General features: G+C 37.7%; 1 protein-coding gene across 4 annotated transcripts; it reads right to left on the reverse strand.

The window, feature by feature from the left end:
• Window positions 1-2,334: 2,334 nt before the first annotated feature.
• Window positions 2,335-17,879, reverse strand: RB195_007559 (uncharacterized protein; the record flags this gene model as incomplete). 4 transcript variants are annotated; one of them, XM_064181255.1, is made up of 16 exons in its annotated part: window positions 2,335-3,059; window positions 3,123-3,288; window positions 3,975-4,070; window positions 4,161-4,247; window positions 4,305-4,426; window positions 5,077-5,185; window positions 5,667-5,708; window positions 6,094-6,286; window positions 6,457-6,585; window positions 6,708-6,790; window positions 7,157-7,266; window positions 7,459-7,539; window positions 7,749-7,867; window positions 8,090-8,184; window positions 8,810-8,949; window positions 10,400-10,469. In XM_064181255.1, the coding sequence occupies 16 exons, from the start codon at window positions 10,467-10,469 to the stop codon at window positions 2,335-2,337; spliced, it is 2,367 nt and encodes a 788-aa protein (XP_064038062.1). The 4 variants fall into 4 exon arrangements, with proteins under 4 accessions (XP_064038062.1, XP_064038061.1, XP_064038063.1 ...); XM_064181256.1 differs by lacking the exons at window positions 2,335-3,059; window positions 3,123-3,288; window positions 3,975-4,070; ... (11 more) ...; window positions 8,810-8,949; window positions 10,400-10,469 and adding exons at window positions 11,756-11,869; window positions 12,126-12,230; window positions 12,298-12,429; ... (4 more) ...; window positions 14,708-14,770; window positions 14,835-14,837; XM_064181257.1 differs by lacking the exons at window positions 3,123-3,288; window positions 3,975-4,070; window positions 4,161-4,247; ... (9 more) ...; window positions 8,810-8,949; window positions 10,400-10,469 and adding exons at window positions 11,757-11,869; window positions 13,925-14,053; window positions 17,715-17,879.
• Window positions 17,880-18,406: the final 527 nt, after the last annotated feature.

Raw genomic sequence — 18,406 nt, forward strand, 5'->3', positions numbered from 1 at the left:
TGGTGTTCTTTCCTATAGATCAACTTTTCATGCTCTTTGTGATGTAGAATGCTCCAACGATAACATTTGTGGAATCTTTGCAAATATGTGTATGGTGATGTCACCTGGCACCAATGAATATTCTTCTCGTTGATTTTTCGACTAAACGTTTATTTCTTTCGTCTTTTCCACATGGCTTTCTGCCTCAGTAATGCTTATTGACGGTGTATCACGAAACTTACGACCCTGGGATCTCTCAACAATTGAAAAGAAGTAGAATATGAGAGAGAACACGCTCAATTCTTAGTTATCCAGAAAAATTGTGTGAAATAACCTATTGTGATTCCGTCTCCTTAACGATGCAACAGTATACGTCACTATGCGTGACGCGATAGAACACGAGGGAACTCTGTATCCATTCAATGTCCACAGTCCAACTAATATAGCTCAAATAAGTACCAGAGGTTTTCCCGCTCGAAGACATAACCGTAGAAGCGCTGCTGAACGCTCACGGTCTACGGTCTATCGCGTAATTATGTTGCATCATTGAGAAGACGGGATCACATAAAGCAGTTTCACTTGCCTTTTAATAGATCACTCAGAGGAGTTGGTTGATTTCTCTTGTACACGTGAAATACATCCGTGCTCTTACTTATTTGTGGAGAAATCCCAACTTTTACATTGCGTGTGTCACATCGATTGATTTACGGCCACACTCTTACATCTTAATCTTTTGTGAGCCTTAGGACTTCGAATAATTTGAAAAAAATGAGATTGGTGGTATGTTCAAATTAAAGCGTATATGTTAGGCTGGGTATTTATCTTTTTCCTCTTACATCTTCTTACACCCGCATGCCCTTTACAATGCGATACTCTCTAACTTCAAGACACACTTTGAATACACAGAAGTGTATCATAGCTTTGACAGCCGAATTATTGTTTTCCCGAGAGTTTCTACCACCTTTCATTAGTTATCTCCTCAACGTTTACTTCCACCTCACGTTGAAACAAAGATGGTTCAATTTTACACTAACCTCATATCTGCTATTGAGTTTTTTTTTTTTTTTTTTTTTTTTAATGAGCCTCAGCCCCTCAGTTTCCTTTCTCAGGGGCTTGTAAAGTCCCCAAAAACATCGAGACAGACACCGATAGTGAATACACCGACGAATCATCATCATCGAAATGTGATCAAGGAACTATGGAATTGTAATAGGTATGCGTTTCCAAAGAAGATAAGTAACCAGTCTAATACTCTTGTTCGAAGCTATCGGAGCATTATACGCTCACATTTTTCTTGAGTGTTGCCAATTTCCAGAGAACATGGGGAATGTCAACTATTTTCAAAATTTTTAAAAACAAATTTGCGCGGTAGTTGTGAAAAGCTTCAAAGTTTCACCTTTTGTTTAGTCTATGTAAAAAAAATACAGAACGTAATAAACCATCACATTGATACATTCCCTCTCTTAGTTTCAATAAGAAAACCGTGGAAAGCCTGTATGAAATTTCATTAGACATATCTTAAATGACAATAAATATAGCCAGACCCGTAAGAAACTACTGGAATAAGAAAAGATGGAGAAAAAATGTGAAGAAGAAAAATGATCCAGCTGCATGAAAATTTCTGAATATGACGCTTAAACAACACCAAGAGTACCCATGATAAAAGAAAAACAAGCTGACAGCAAAAAAACTCGGGAACAGCGAGGGATTTAGGGAGTGGGAATAGCGAGGGAACAACGAGGATTCAACTATCTTCACGAACGAACAGCAGAAATTATCAAGTGCCACCTTATTGAAAAATGAATCATATTACTTTATAGTACTACAGAAATGACTAATTTCTTTCCCTGTTTAAGTCTTCCAAGAAAAATTCTGGTTTTGCGAAGAAAATAATTTGGAGCAAAATTACAGTTTGATATTGAAGAGTTTTTGCTGAACCAGCGGTGATGGGGTACTATTCCCCACCTCCAGAACTCAAAGTAATGAATCCGTTTTCACAAGAGCTTTAACATCTTCAAATTGAATTAGAGTGTAAGCTAAAGCAATTTGCATCAGCCAAAATTGAATTTTTGTCGAGATATTCAGAAGAAACGTATCCATGATATCAAAAATAAAATGATAAATAGAAGTAAAATTAAAATGGAATAACGAAGGACCGAATTTTGCAAGTCGGAACTACTCATTGACGGACACTTGGAACACAACACAATATTCGAAGAATGTTAATGTGAAATTAATGATTTACAATAATTCTCATGAGAAAAAAAAAAACAGAAACCTACAAACAAGAAAGCATCAGCATTTCTCTCCGCCACTTCAACCATACCGTTTGGACAGGATCGGTAGCGCAACCAATTACACATCAATATGTGCTGCACTTTCCTTTCCAGATTTTATATGAGACCATGAACTATTGGAGCTTCGAAATTCAAGAACCGTTTCGATATTCTCTTTCACCTTCTCCTTTACGGATTCCGCACCATTCGCAACGTCTGTTCCATTTTTTGAAGTTTTCATGGATTCATCTGGATTCACTACCTTTACACCCTTTACTTCGATATTCTCTTTCATCTTTTCTTTGACGGATTCCACGCCATTCACAACGTCTGTTCCATTTTTTGAGGTTTTCATGGATGCGTCTGGATTCACTACCTTTACACCCTTTATTTCTCTAGGTTCTTCCATGTGTATTTGAGCCTTTTTCTCCTCCATCAGGTTAATCTTTTTTTCCTCTCCCTGAGCCTCGAAATCTTTGATCTTTTCCTTCATAAATTTATCATTTTCTTGAGGTTTTTCCTTCCTTTCCACTACTTCTTTACCCATAGGTTCTTTGACCTCTTCCTTCGCGAATTCTTTCACCTCATCTTTCTCGGGTCCCATGAACTCTTTTTCCTTTCTCAGTTCTTTTTCATCTACTCCTTTCTCTGTTTTCTTCATTCCTTTATTGGTTTCAGTCGTTTCCTCTTCCTTTTTGGCCATCTTGTCTTCCCGCTTTATCTTGGGAGCCTTTTCGAGACCTGGTTCTACGTCTTTCTTTATCTCTTCCACTCCTTTTTTAGCCTTTTCTTCCGACTTTTTATCTGAAAAGTATTTGATCATTCTTTGGTAGAATCTACATTAATCAAATAAAACCCTTAACGCACTTGCTTTTTCGTGTTCCTCTACATGTTTATTGAGTTCCTGCACGATCTGTTCTTGCTTCCTTATCAAATCTTCTTGTTTCTTTCGTTCCTCTTTCATCTCCACAAGAAGATGGGCTGCTTCTTTGTCTTTTCCTATCGCCGCCAAGTCAGCAATGTTGTCCAGTTTCTTAAATTGAAAGGATAAAGTCTCTGGCGTATCGCTTACTACTTAGGATGCATCAACGCGTTTTACTGCAATTCGTAATTGCTGAGGTTTTGGAACCTGTAAACAACCAGCACAATGACATGCGGGGTAAAGCGTTCATCAATCAGTGTTTTTATCCTCCTAGACAGTTCTGATACCAATTTTTCGACCCCAGAGGAATGAAAGGCTTGGTTGGCACTAATGCTGTTTCGAAACATCGACCATGTGGCCACAGCGGATCTCTTAGCGACTGGGCTACGTCCGCCCTTGTTTCTTAAATTGTATTCAACCATGAAATACAAGAAGAGGTAGTTGATAGGCGATGAACGGGCCAAACAACTTCTGTAGATTGGGAGGCAATAAAGGAGGATTTTAGGCAAACCCAATACTAGTACCTCTTTAATTTGTTTAGGAAAGAAACGAAAAAGGTCTAGTGCAACCACCGAACTGAAATACAAACGGCTGCAGTTGCCTAGATGGAAAACAATATATCTAGTGCAACCACCGAACTGAAATACAAACGGCTGCAGTTGCCTAGATGGAAAACAATACAGAGAAAAAAATAAGGAAGTTCGGATCGAAACTACTATACTTTATGGGCTTAGAAAGTAGGAATTAAAGGTAACACAAAGTCGAGCGAGATTTATAAAGAGGGAGTTTACACTGACCGCAGAGATGTTGAGATTTGTGTCCAACACTTTTTCTTCGAGTTTTTGTAGAGTTTTCAGAACTGGTTTGTCGATTGGACCAATCTTTGGCATAGGCTGGAACCTTATATTCTGATAGAAAAGAACAAAACATACTGTAGAATCACAGAGAATAACTAATAGTAATAGAACCTAGCGTATACTCACCTTCTCAGCAACGTTTACTGATCTATCAGCATGTAGTGTTGCCCAAGTGCTACCACACCAAAGAAACAATCCAGCCACGAGGCAAATCTGCAGAAACCATAAGTAATGCTCAAGTACAACATAGCCTCGATCAGAAAAATAAACCTTGGCATATGACACACTGTAGTGCGTTTTGTTCTTCGCTACCGCCAGATACAAAATGGAAGGGATAACGATGCTGACTAACGAGCCAATCAACGATCCAGTCAATCCAAGCACGAATTCGACTAAACATTAAAAATAAAGTTAAATATCATGTATTTCGATAATATTCCTTAAAGATAGGATTTGTCTGTACATAGCCTGAGAATGGAAAACTGCGCGATATACAAAGTCAGCCATTTACAGTTTTTTTTTTTGGTTTTTTTGCTGTATTTTAGAATTAACTAATGCACTTTTCCCACCCCTTTTACCCCCTTAACCACAATTTTCTTGATTACCACTCCTTCCCTGATATAAATGATTTTATTCTGTGACGTAAAAGTGTTTGATATTTTATGGAAATCATCTCCTTGGGTCGATTCCAGTATTGCAGCTTTGATTTGAAAGTTTCACTCATTAGGATTTGCCCAGAATTAGCAAAAGCTGAAGTTCTTCAGGAAAATTTTCTGAACAAGGCAATAAAATTCAATGCTCCGGCAAGAACAATGTAAAAAGACGAGGAAACAATGTCAAAAGTGCACAAGTTTATGTATATATGAAAAACAATAAATGATTAATGTTGGGACATCTAATCCGAAGACTCTGTTAGTTATCGCGGAGTTACCATCTCGAGAGGAAGCACAAGGACTAACTCCAAACAGTTACCACTGTCTAACAGTGGTGCCAACCAAGTACGACAGAACAGCACATCCTCTTCACTTTTAGTGAAACTAACCGTTAGGAATTAATAGCGCAATAGTCAGATTAAATAGCAAAATCACGAAGGTGAGCACGTGGAATGTTGAGAACCTCATCGCATTCGACACTGGCAGTTCGCAGTTGCTCTGAAATAAGTAAAATACCTCGACCAATTAGTTGATGACATATAAACTTTTCAGATATTTAATATTGGCAATTTTGATAGGAAAGAAGACAGAGAAGTAAGATCTGCTTTGTTTAGAGAAGTTTTGCATCCAAGATAGAAACTATCTTAACAGATGGGATTGATTCCACATCAGCAGACCCGTTGTCGCACGATAACTGGACCACAAGCGATCTTCTTGCTTTTTGTGAATTCTTGTTTTTTTTTTGTGAACAGTTAAAATTCCAGTTCATTCGGCTCCTGGTAGAGTATGGATTAAGAACTACTTTCCATCTTTGACTTGCCTGAGTACCAGTTCTCGTGCGTGCCATTCTTCCGACACTTTTAAACATGCAAACCGCAATTGTAGAAGTGAAGCATTATTCAGCTAATTTCAACTTGCAGACATATTTTGCTGACTAAGACAAAGTTCTAATAAAATAGAACAAAAAAACTGAACCAACGTCGTCGTAAACATCAAAAGGTAGTTCTTTTTTGTAGACCTCCTTAAATGTTTGATTATAACATCAAGGAACAAGAAAAAACCATTAGAGTGCCATTATCAGAATAACAACATTGCCTTTGTTATAGACTAATATGATCGAAGTCAAAAATACTATGCTTTCCTGCATTTGCAACTTTCTAAAGAGTGAAAACTGGTCCCGAAAACTTTGTAACTACTCAAGTACCATTTCGGAAATGTTGAGCTCCATTAGGAATTGATGAATAGCAGTTTTTTAAGCTGCATACTAACACAGTAATAGTTCAACAGTTTGTTCGAGTAAAAAAAAATCGTTTGGCAAAAGAAACAACTCTAGACAGTTCAAGTACTCAAGCAAATGCAGAAAACTTAAAAGAGAAGTATGGTTTCAACTGTTCCGCTATACTCACCGGTCGAAGCACCAAATTAAACAGAGCAATTCGTGCTGGGAACAACATTAGCGGTATGGAGATAGCTATCGATAATAAGAACGCCAATTTTAGTAATTGTGTGAAGAATGACGATTCCAACTCTACCAACACATCACCATGGAGGTCACGCATGAAAAAAGCTACATATCCAAACAAGCCAACACCAGCGTACCTAAATTAACTCATTACATCTTTTCTCTCCTTCTCTCTCTTTCTCTCTCTCCCTGGAATAGTTTTCACTTTATCTACAAAGCAAACACCTTTCTAGATCCTTATTCTTAGAATAAGAAGAATAATCGAATAAACCAATTCTCATCGTTACTGTAAATGTTTTAAACCCACATTGCAGAACAAAAATTAATAGCACCCGACACCACAGCATCGACACGCGATACCGTCGAGTCGCGGATGCAATCCATAACACAGAACAGTTGAGTTTGACACGACATTGCCATGCATACAATTGGCAAACTGCAATCTATCAATGAAATTAAAAACAAAAAAGGAAAGGAATGAATAGAATATAAGAAAAAACTAGGCAGAAACCAAAGTTAAATATTTTTTTCAATCTTAAGAAGAACGAAATGAAATACCAGGTTAAAAATCCTTCAGGTCGCCACCACACAACGTGAATGCTCCACTTTCCATCCCACAACGAAGGTACAGCTTCAAGAATCTACAAAAAATGGCAAAATTTTCGCAATAAGCAGGTCACCTTAACTCAAAATTCACAATTTAGATCTACGATTTACAACTGTAGATTTACGATTTAAAACTGTAAAATGCTATAGTTGGGTCAAACGACATTAACCACTATGAAGTAGAGTAAGCGAATGCGCTCGAGGAGAAAGAAGTTCGAATTGAGTTCCGACCATCGCGAACTGCAGCGTAGAAACGTGCCTGCAAAGGTCCTCCCTCCACCCTAACCGCTACGCTCCACCGCATCGCTTCGAGCGCAACGGCATACGCAACTGCACCGTGCTTCAAGTCGTTTTAACTCCACTATATTTTAGCTAAAACAGCAAACAGACTTACGCCTTACCATTCTCACCACGAATATCGCATAAAATAACACAGCGAATGAACTTATCACTGAGAACTTTCCCAGATCCTTGATCAGACATAATGGGAAGATGACTAGTAGCATCACGACTACCTGAAACAGAAAACAAACTCCTATAAAACACTCATTTACTACAAGCAGAAATAAGAACACTCGTGTAGTAGCTCAGGGTTCCGAACAAAAGTAGTTATCCCAGGTAACTAGATCATTTTAGGTCTGTCCAGTCATCATAGTATCAGGTAGTTACCAAACACAATTGAGAACGTAACTCTACAAAATACCTACCATAACAAGTGTTCGCAATCTCTGCGTCGGTGCCTCCAATTCCAAATAATCGGCTACAATATGTGGACCAAGGTCTCCTGAAATAATGACCAATGATATAATGACGACAAGGTCCGACGATGACGTCGGAGATGTGCCGCGTGGGATAATATGAGATGATGTTGATGAACAGCATCATAAGGCGACGCAATTCAGGACATTTAGCACGCAAAAAAGGATACGCTAGGTCCCATACGGCGGAAAACCCGTTTGATCGTCGATAGGTTAAGAAAAGCTGATCACTTACCTATAACTACTAGGAATGCAACTATAGATGAAACAAGAAAGCATAACAAGCAAAGTTCAACAAGGCGTCTACCAGCAGGTCCCAACGCGGTCAGCGCCAAAGCTTCGTAACTGTGTTTACTGAAAGTCAAAGGTTCTCATCTGGAACAATTCAAGATATTCAAGACATCCGCTTCTCTACGGCTGTCGAACCACAGTTACATAAGTAATATATACTTTTAGCAGAACGGATAATACTTTTTTATTTCGTATTAGTTGTAAAGCCCACAAAAACAGAAATAGACTATTGCATAAATGATGTATTCGTTTGCAAAAAAAAAAAAAAGAAAAATAAAGCCAAACCTCGATATAAAGGCTGCCTTGGCGAGAAAATGGCATGTGTATTTCGTCAGTACTGAACAGATAGCAATCATTATCGTCGCCAAAAGAATACCGCACTGAAAAAGGTCCTGTTTCAAAGAAAGTTACCATCCAATACATGTTCATCAAAAATAATATTTGTAATGACTGAGCTGTGTAAATTCAACCAGTAAAAGCGATGAAAAGTGGGCAAACTGAAAGATATTAATGATGCCCAACAATTACTTTTTCAAGATAAACAAGCATGAAATCATTGAAAATTCTTTGTCATCTAATCATCCAAGTATATCTCTCCATAATTCATTGAAGGATGCTACTGATACGAGGGTAAGTTTTCGAGAAGACTATAGGGTAGTAAATGCTGGATATTTATCTCTGCAGATCTGACGCAGAAAGGAATTCAGGAAGCAGAACAACGGAACGAGCACAAGCATTGTGCCACAGGAAGAGATCGAAAGAAGCAAATGGAACGACGACTCAGACAAAAAAAAAGTGAAGTCAAATCTCATTTGTGAAAGAAAAAAACGGAAGAGAACAGCAAGATGGAAAACATAAGAATTGTCATATATTTGCGAAATCGAACAAAGATATACAGTTGATTATGTTGAGGCCCTTTCATATCGATTGAAGAAGACCACAATCATGATAAATCAAGATTTTCTGTTTCTGTTGTAGAGTAGAAACAATAATAATGAAACGAACCTGCTGGAACACAAATGGCATAGCCAGGACTGAAACTCCAGTTATACAGTTAACTAGGTTAAAGACATGCGGCCATGGTGTGAATGCCGCTTTCGGTTTTCTGTGCTCATATCCACTTTCCGCATCGATTTCATCATGATCTGAAACGTAATGATTGGTTGATGGTCATATCGTTCAACACTCCTTAAATCATTAAGATATTGTACAATTGACTGTAATAGTTTTTGAGCAGAGGATCAAGATTGTTTCTGATTGCTTATTTCAGCTCTTTTTGCAGTCGTAGCCATTCTCAGAGCATGGAGGATAAAAAACACAGGTAGAAAATCCCTTCAATTGCCCCATCACCCCACAAAATATGATATGGTAAGCAATTGATTCAAAAAGAAGAGAAAACTAGAACATAATTATGTCCACCTTGATAGTCATAGCCGTGATTTTAGCGGAGCATTGCTAGCCGCTAGGAGTTATTAACGAGATTGTTCTCTTGGATGTGACCCTGTAGTTCACAACCCATAAAGTTCTTAATATGATGCCACCTTGTAGGTCAGTTCTTTTTTTTTTTTGAATTCATCTTTTATGGAGTGAGGACAGGTGTATTATAAATGTCTCTGACTTTCCATGCTCTGAAGAACGCCAAAAAAGCATCAGACGAATTGAAAGATCAATATTAACCGATGATTTATTCCAAAATGACAAGACCACATCTAAAAATAGAGGAAATCAAATCGAAAAATGTTACCGGACAATCTTCGAGCTTTAGGTGGACGAAAAATTACAAAAAGAAGCTAGAATTTTGTACCTGTCAAACCATCTTCTAACAAGTCCTCTGACTCCTCCATCTTTGCCAGAAATGAATGCCGCTGTTACCGCGAACAAACCTTTTTCTTGAAGAGTTATGCGGCCGCGTTACCGCTAGTATCAACAACGACAATGCGTGAGAATAGTGCGAAAGATCACTGACTAATACTACCGACACAATGACGTACAGCACCTTTGAAACTTGCATCTTATCTCCACTAGCTTATCATTCACACTATTCCGACAGGTCAGTGTTCACCAACAGTCTTTACGTAACGACATGACATCCTTCACTGCTAAGCACTTCTCCAAGTTGGTACTTGTCCAAATTTGATATTAGCTCTTTATTTCACGGAACTTCAGACTTAGGTAAACACGATACAGTACCGCTCAATCAGTGACCTTAGCAATACGTATGACATTCACATAAACATGACCGCTTTTTCGTGCTAGGTAAATATTTGAATATTTCTTCGAAGAATGTCATCGTAAGTCTTTTCTACATAGTTACACGATACAGTCTTTAGGGAACACGATACAGTATTTAGGAAACGACAGCTGCTTTATATTTCCTTTGAATCCAATTCCAACACAGAAACTTTCTTTCCCACAACTTGAATAGAGAAGAAGGATCCATCCTCTCATCTTTATACTTTTTGGAAAATGGCCCTTCGTAACAGAAACATAATAAAGGAAAAAAAGAATGCAAAAACTAAACTATATTGCGGGAGAAAGAAAAAGAGAACAATCTAGACATTAAAAAGATTCAAAGCGAACTTCAGCATACCATACCGTCGTAGTACTGCGTTGATGAATGTCGTGGCTGTATCAGAAGATCCGTGTCATCTGACCGCTTTTTCATGAATTTCTTCCTTAAAAAACGGCATTTTTGCAACGAAAAAATAAAAGAGAGAGAAAGAAACTCGAACATATGGGAATTTAAAAGATGACTGATGTAGTCATCAGGATTATGTCACTATTCAGAACAAACTCAGTATCGTGGATCAGTGATATCCACCAGTGCCTATTACAAGAAAATATGTTTTTGGGAGGAAACAATGCGCTACAATAACTTCAGAGTTCCCCATTGATTTAATCAATCTTTTCGTTTCTATGCAGAGAAGACACACCAAAGAAATTCATGGGTCAATGATAAAATCCTAATTCCGTTGCTTTCCATACTAAACCATAGCAGCATGGTCTATGTGAAATTTTGACGACTACTAAGTCTAAAAACTCTCTAAACGTCTACGAAAAAGACTTCCTGGATGCGAAAAAATGCAGCTGGATCGGAACGACGAGAAATCTAATGCAAGTGGATAAGCGATTGCTGTAGAGCTGCGACCCTCGCCAGCTGCAATCGGACCGTACAACTCAGCAGGGTCCTACTGCCCCACCAACACAACTGCATCACATTTCAGGTCGTTTTGGTCCGACTGTTACGATTGCGCACTTGAACAATTAATCGTAAAACAAATATTAATATTGTTGAAATCAGCAGTAAAGATCTCCAATTTTACGTAGAAGGTTTGTAGACTTCAGAGTCAACTTCTAATAAAAATTGCTACTGGTTTGAAACCAGGGTTTAACAAGAACAATCAGAACAGAATACATCGTGTATAAATTTTACTTCATTATTATGCACAGAAAACATGAATTCTTACACAATTTTTCAAATGCATTAAAAATGACATAGAGAGAAACAAGAAAGTACTAAAATAGCATCATTACAAACCGTAGAAATGTCCAAATGACTTGAAATCACTTCTACTACGCTCGATAAAGTGAAAGAATACGATATATGTGAAGGCATTCATTTAAAACACCCGATTTAATCATTTTATGGCAAAATTACAATTAAATTGCCAAGACCAAACATTGGTTGAAACGCTTCGGTCCATCGACATCCGTTAGAAATAAATATCTATAGGGACCTAATAAAATAAAAAATTACACAATCGTTAAGTAATAAACAAAATCCATCTGGAAGAAGGATATTGCAGTTGATATAGTTCCTTTTCGTGCACAAGAGAGAGCTGAGAGTGGATACTAATTTATAGCGTTACCGTTGTGCAAATATTGCTCAAATGTGATAGAATCGATTCATTACAGCTATCTACCACATCAGAAAGACCAAACGGGTGGCAACTAAATCGGATTGGACAACGTTTCTAACAAAGTCCGTCTCAAACTAAAAACTTTCGAGTTTAAAAATTCGTCGACGTCCTTGGGAAAGTAGTACTTCGACAACTCTACTTTCATCTGAAAAAAAATGTTTGAGGAACAAAAAAAACGAAAAAAGAACGCTTATAAAAATACAGAACACAAATAATTTGTACAGCAAAAAAAAAATAAAAGAGGAAAACAAATAAATTCTGAAAACCATCAAACGACTACCAAAGCGGAGAAAAATCAAGAGCATTGAGCTTATTTGGTTCTTTGGAAGCTATGGTAGATTACTGTTTTAGGAAATCATTTAATACTAATTAAATGTAATTGATATGCTCATTAGTCCCACCTTTTTAGCTAGCTCTTGAATCTCATTTGTAAGCTCATTTTGCATTTCTTTCATATATCTGAATCTAGCCACTTTCCACTCCAACATATGCAAATCTTCCATTACCTACAATAACAAAAAGAAACTAGCGAAATTGAACAATAAGAAACCAAAAAGAGAGGAGATAACTCACTAATTTGAACAACTCCTTCCCTTCAAATGCGCAAACCTTCAGATACGCATCTTTGTGTGGAATATATGTGAAAGAATCGATCACAGTTGGTGAATTTGTAGGGCTCATTCTCATAGGACATTTTAGAAAACTCTGAAATTGTGAGAGAATAGCAATCACTGCTTTGGTGCAGCAACAACCTTTCACTTTACCTGCACTTTTTTCCATAATTCATCCTTTCCCATATTCACATCTTCCAGAAACGTTAGATCAGTTATTAGTGATGGTATTGATACAAGCAGTAATTCGCATAATGGTGCATGATGTGAGTATCTCTGCCAACCAGTAAGAATTATTCCTTCCACACGTCTTTCAAGACTCTAAATTTGGGTAATGTATCAAGAAAGAAAGAAACTGAAGTAGCTTTTCAAACTGCAACCAACTCAGAGAAGATTTGGTAGAAGCTTCACACTAATCTCAATATCTTATGTGGCTATGTCTTCAAAAATCTCTATATGTCATTAATAAGCAAAAGTAAAACTATATATGATTTAAAAAAAAACAGCAATGAATGGAAAACTAAGCGAATAGTGGTGGTACAGAATATTCATCAAAGGAAATTACAATATTGTTTAGTATTCAGGTTCGAGACCACGATGCTATAACTGTGGAAACCATGGATTTGAATCCTAGAGATCGAGATTTGACCAAAAACTATCCTTATTTTCAGTTTTATCCGCGAACCGGTGCAGTGGAGCTGGCGGCTGGATCGAGGTGGGAACTGCAACGATGAGTGATGCTAGCACGGGTCCCTCCTTGATTCTAACAGCCCGCTACGGTCCACCGCACCTCTTCTAGGATAGCCGCTTACGCAACTGCGCACAAGCTTCATGTCGTTTTGACTCAACTATGTAATAGGTGCAATTTTTCCGCTTGGTTAACTCCCTGGAAAAAATATTGCAATGTGATCGTAGTGCATCGGTTTGAAGGTTATATACGTAGACTGGATCTATTTTCTTTACCAGCTAATATTGATATACCTACCATCGAATAACCACCAATTTTTCATCTGTCGTGATCACAGGTGGTACGTTACAATGCTGTCTAACAAAGAAATTCTCTCAATTTCACTTCATAAAATCAAACCTCATCGTGATGTCGCAAAGGCATCATTGCTATTAAAACAAATACGCTGGAAGATCATTTTAATCAATGGAAAAGGAGCGATGTCAGATTACAGGCCGAGTTAGGTCATGCTCTTTTTCCTCAACGAAATGCAGACAAAAATCAAGGACTTTGGTATGGCACAGGCAAAAGAACGTAATTTGTTCAAATCAACAAAATTCTACGTAGATGCTCTCTGGATAGACCTTACTTTTTAACAACTATAGCTCTGAACTTCACTCCTAAAGAATTTCTAAACTGATTTAGAATGGCCAAAATGATTGAATGATCAGAAAAATTATTAGTTGTTAATTTCTGTCTAATTCACTAACGTACTTAGTGAAATACCCGCATCTTTATTCCTGAAGTCAACGCATGCTTTTTGTGGTGGTATAACTGACAATGTATTGTAAGGAATCGTTTTTAAAATTCAGGAATACCTCAAGTAGAAAAAATAATTGAAAGCTAATTGAATATAATTCACCTTTTCGTTCATCTTATACAGCTTCACGTAGGACCGGTGATTCTGCAGATATCTCTCCAGATCAATATAATTTTCCGCCTGTGACTTCGCTCCTTTGAATGCGCTTGCGAAGTGTATTTTGGGAAAAATCTGAATAGGACAATTCTTTTTGAACAAATCTAAGGGGAAAAATGGAAATGTCAACAGATGACAGACGGATCACCGAAAAATTAGAGTTATGGTTGAAAAATAAGAACGAGATAACACCTGTGAAATTCTGTCGAAAAGCCCGTTGGGGAAATATCCATCTTCTGTCACATCAATTCTATAACCCCAAACGACCGGCGTAATCAGACTTCCAAGACCAGAGTCACGTAGATCCTCTACCAGGGAACGGTCGAACATGTCATTCCATGCGAAAACTTCCTCGAAACCAGCAGATCGCGCTAATCGTGCCACACTAAAGTACAATAGATCAAAATCTGAAGCAGGAAGACGAAAAAAGGTTGAAGTTCATTGGGAAGCGAGGAAAAAATGAGAAGGTATTCTAGTATAATATGTAGCACACACTTGGATATATGAGAGAGCTTCAGTTTCTCTAGTGCCCTTTTCTGATTTTGCTCATTCATCTCTGTCAATCGATCTTTACACCTTTGATCTTCAGCTATATGAAACGCTTCATCGGCGCCAATGTGTATCCGCCGTGAGTTTGGATGCAATGCTTTCACCTAAGAAACAAAAAAAAATGTTTTTTTCGGGTTTGTATAAATAAATAAATACATAAATAAGTGCTGAAAAACAAACCTGACTAATCAAATCTTTTAGCAACGTAACCGAACGCTTACTCGTGGGACAAATTGTATCATCCTGAAAACATCTACCATAACCTAAGGCGATCCCAAACAAAAAATGAGGGATCGTTGTCATATACCATATAAAATTAGAAGAAAAATTACTACATTTTCGCACTAGAAAAAAAAACTTAAGAGGGAGATGAGTAGTAGGTTTAGTAGGGCTGTAGAGTAAACAAGGAAGCAGTGTATCTTCACAGCATAGCAATAATAAAAATCTACTGCAAATACAGTTAAGATCTGCAGTTTTAGGAGGCCGAAACGCCACGAATCAATAAGTAGATCGGAAAATGAGATCAAAACAAACGGACACATCTGGATTTCAAATTATCCCGCCGAAGAGTTACCGCGCAAATAATCCCCGACAATCGCGGATCCTGCGATAAAACCCAGTTATTCGTCGGGCATTCTCTCGCAGAAGTCGGCCGTCGCTTCTACAGCGATCACTGAAGGTCGCGTCGCTATTCTATTATATACTTTCTAACAGTGGATTTCATTCCCCAGTTCTGTTCGTGTGTCTAACAACTGGATTTCCTTTCGAAGCAAACAAATGAGTCCTCTTTTCTGGTAATGGTGCTTCATATAAGCGTGATGCGCTTGGTATTTGTTTTTTTTTTACGTCATCTTAATTGTAGCATAGAATGGTCGGCTTCTAGTTACAAGAAATTTAAGAAGAAAGGACTATGTATTAGCACCAGATATATTATGTGGTAAAGGAAAGGTAATATGCATACAGGAAGGAATAATAAACCGGAAAGCACTGTCGTTTCAGCGATAAACCCTCACAGACAGAAGAAATGAGGAGGATTCAACCCGGCGAACACCACTAAAGGCGCCGTGAACGACGTTTTATGTCGGATAATGTGACGTACATAAAGGAGGTCCATGGGTTCCATACAAAATGAGAAGTAAGCGCTTTCCATCCTTGTTTTCTCACAAGACGTGCCTAGAGCTTCCATTCTTTCTATGCTTATATGTGTTTCCAAAAATTTATGTGATGCTAGTTCCTTTTCGTTAATACTGATATCCAGCCGTATGCGTTTCGTTATGTAGCTAGTGACAATATAGTGTATACATTTTAAAAAAAGATGCAGATCAATATTTAACCCTGAACTTACTACCGTAAATCCATAAACGCCGGAAACACCACCAAACTAACCGGACAAAAGAAAATGATGTGCCCCGAGGAAGTGTCCCCCACTCAGCTAATTCTATCAGGGTCATTTTTTGTAAACAATGTAGTGGGAAGGAAGAAGAAATTGGTCAGTAAAGAAAACCAATCATGATATTATGCTTTCAGACGTGCAACGATGCTGGGCCAACGATGAACAAGCAAGCATCAAATACAGTGCGATAGTGAGTGATGTCATTTTGCTTGAATTCTTCATAAATCATAAAAAAAAGCTGTTCCAACACCGAACCTTCTGTTAATCACACACACATAGCTAAGCATGCTGATGAATCATTCTTGACATCCGAACTTAATCTATGGTAGCGATGGGTCCATCGTGGTAATAGCTTGAACGACTTCTACTCTCTGAAACGCTAAACATAATATTTACACATGCACACTCATTAGACATCACTAACAAAATCACTCCAACAATGTTGTGAATGCTTGCATTGTGAAGGTGAGACAGAAAGACAAACAGAAGCACTCTTATAGAGAAGAAAATAAGCGAAGCGAAAACAGTCTCAAAACTATCTTCGAATGTTCGGCACTTGCATTTACTTCTGTTAAAGTTTGTGTATAGCACAATAATTAAATTGAACTTTTGATTGAAAAAAAGAATAGTCACTGGAAATCAACATAAAAATTAAACAAAAAAAAAAAGAAGATAAAGCGATCAAGGAGCTCACCGCTGTTATATTCTCCCTCAAATCAACAAATGTGGAATGTTTAAGTATAAATTCCATGTGACCAAATGTTTGCACTAATGGGATGAGTTCGAGTGAATTGTCAGTAGCGAGCTGGAAATCATTGTGTTTAGTTTGATTATTTTGGAACCTTTCTCAAAAGAATGTAAAGCAAACAATATGTAAACAGGAATTGATTACTTGGTTAATTCTTGCAATATCTTCCTCAGTATAATGATCGGACCTTTTAATCTGCAAATAAACGAAGTTATATTTACGAAATCACAAAGCAAACGATTCAACTGACACCTACTTGTGCTAAACTTTCAGTGTATGGGAACATATCCTCATATTCCATTAGGACACCATGAACATTTAACTTTCTCAAAAGCGGAAAAAACCATTCATAAACTGACATTAACGGTGGTGCACCCTTCAGGTCAAGATGAACAATTGCCTACAAAGCAAACACCGAATAGACTGTTAATAAGCTGTTTTCAAAGGCAAAAAAGAGGAACAAGGAGGTGATCAATTAATTTCTGCAGTCGCTGATATCAGTAGACGTACCTTTCAGGGCAAATAAATCATCATAAACCACTGTATGGTCAGTTAATTTCTGCTAGTTAACTTCCAAAAATTGCTAGACCCTATTTCAATTTTTGCAGTGCCCTGCACTTGTAACAGAGCGTGACCTTCCAGGCTGTAGTAAAACGAAACCTACCTAATATAAAGTGTCGAGAAATTTCGAGTGATTTTTTATGGTACGCTAGAACACTCCTACGGTTGCTCTAACTTCTTTGAATTAGTAGCTCAAACAATCAAAATACATAGGTACACTTTAAGACTAAGAACCAACTGTGTTGAATGTTGCAGCAATTTTCCTGACTTAAAAAAACATTCTTTTCGGTAATCTATTGGAAGTAGCAAAAGTTGTTAGGCGCGGACATTTTTAATGGAATCTATCGAGCAAACACCAATAAAGTGCTTGTCTGTGCCTCTTATTACTCCAATAGCACTTTTTTAACAGGGTAAACATCAAACAATCCTACCAGAATATTAGTATTAGTATTTCGAGAAGTACAAAATAGTAATTCTTGACACACCTGCGCAAATGGCCGCTGATCATGAGGTCCACCGATTCTTTTTGGCACCTGCCGCTCCATAGTAACGTCTTCACGTAGAGAGAACAAAATAAATACTATCAATCCGCTTAGTGCAAATATCCACGCTACACGCCGAGTACCATTGTACTTGGTGGATGAGAGCATGTAAGCTCTACGGCCTTTCCCTTGCCTTCTGGAACGGTATTTTTAGTACGTACAGACATACGAGGGTCAATGAGTCAACAAAAAAGTAGGTACGGTTGTTAACCAGCATTATTTGATTATAGATTGTTGATAAAAGCATTTTATTATGACATCAATCATCATAATGCACTCAAATGTACGGCAATCACAGCAAAAATCAGGCGATCAGCCTACAAACAGAACAGATCTGAAGATTAACATAGTACCATTGTCTAATTACATACAACAATGCAAAAACAAGCAGGAACTCTGACTTTACAACAAACAAGCAAGTTGGAAAGAAAAAAAAAACGGAATGAGAAGCATTGAATAAGCTTTGAGTGGTTCGGAATTATTGATTTCTATTATAGACTATATTCTCTGCATATTTGGCTATGTTATAACCGTATTCGTTCACCTACTTCATGGACAACTACACGTGGTCAATTGAAAATGCCGAGCAGCGAATGATGAACCACAAATGCTACTGAGATTTGGGATAGCAGCCC

The sequence above is a fragment of the Necator americanus genome, chromosome I (genome assembly GCF_031761385.1).
Source record: "Necator americanus strain Aroian chromosome I, whole genome shotgun sequence".
Taxonomy (NCBI): domain Eukaryota; kingdom Metazoa; phylum Nematoda; class Chromadorea; order Rhabditida; family Ancylostomatidae; genus Necator; species Necator americanus.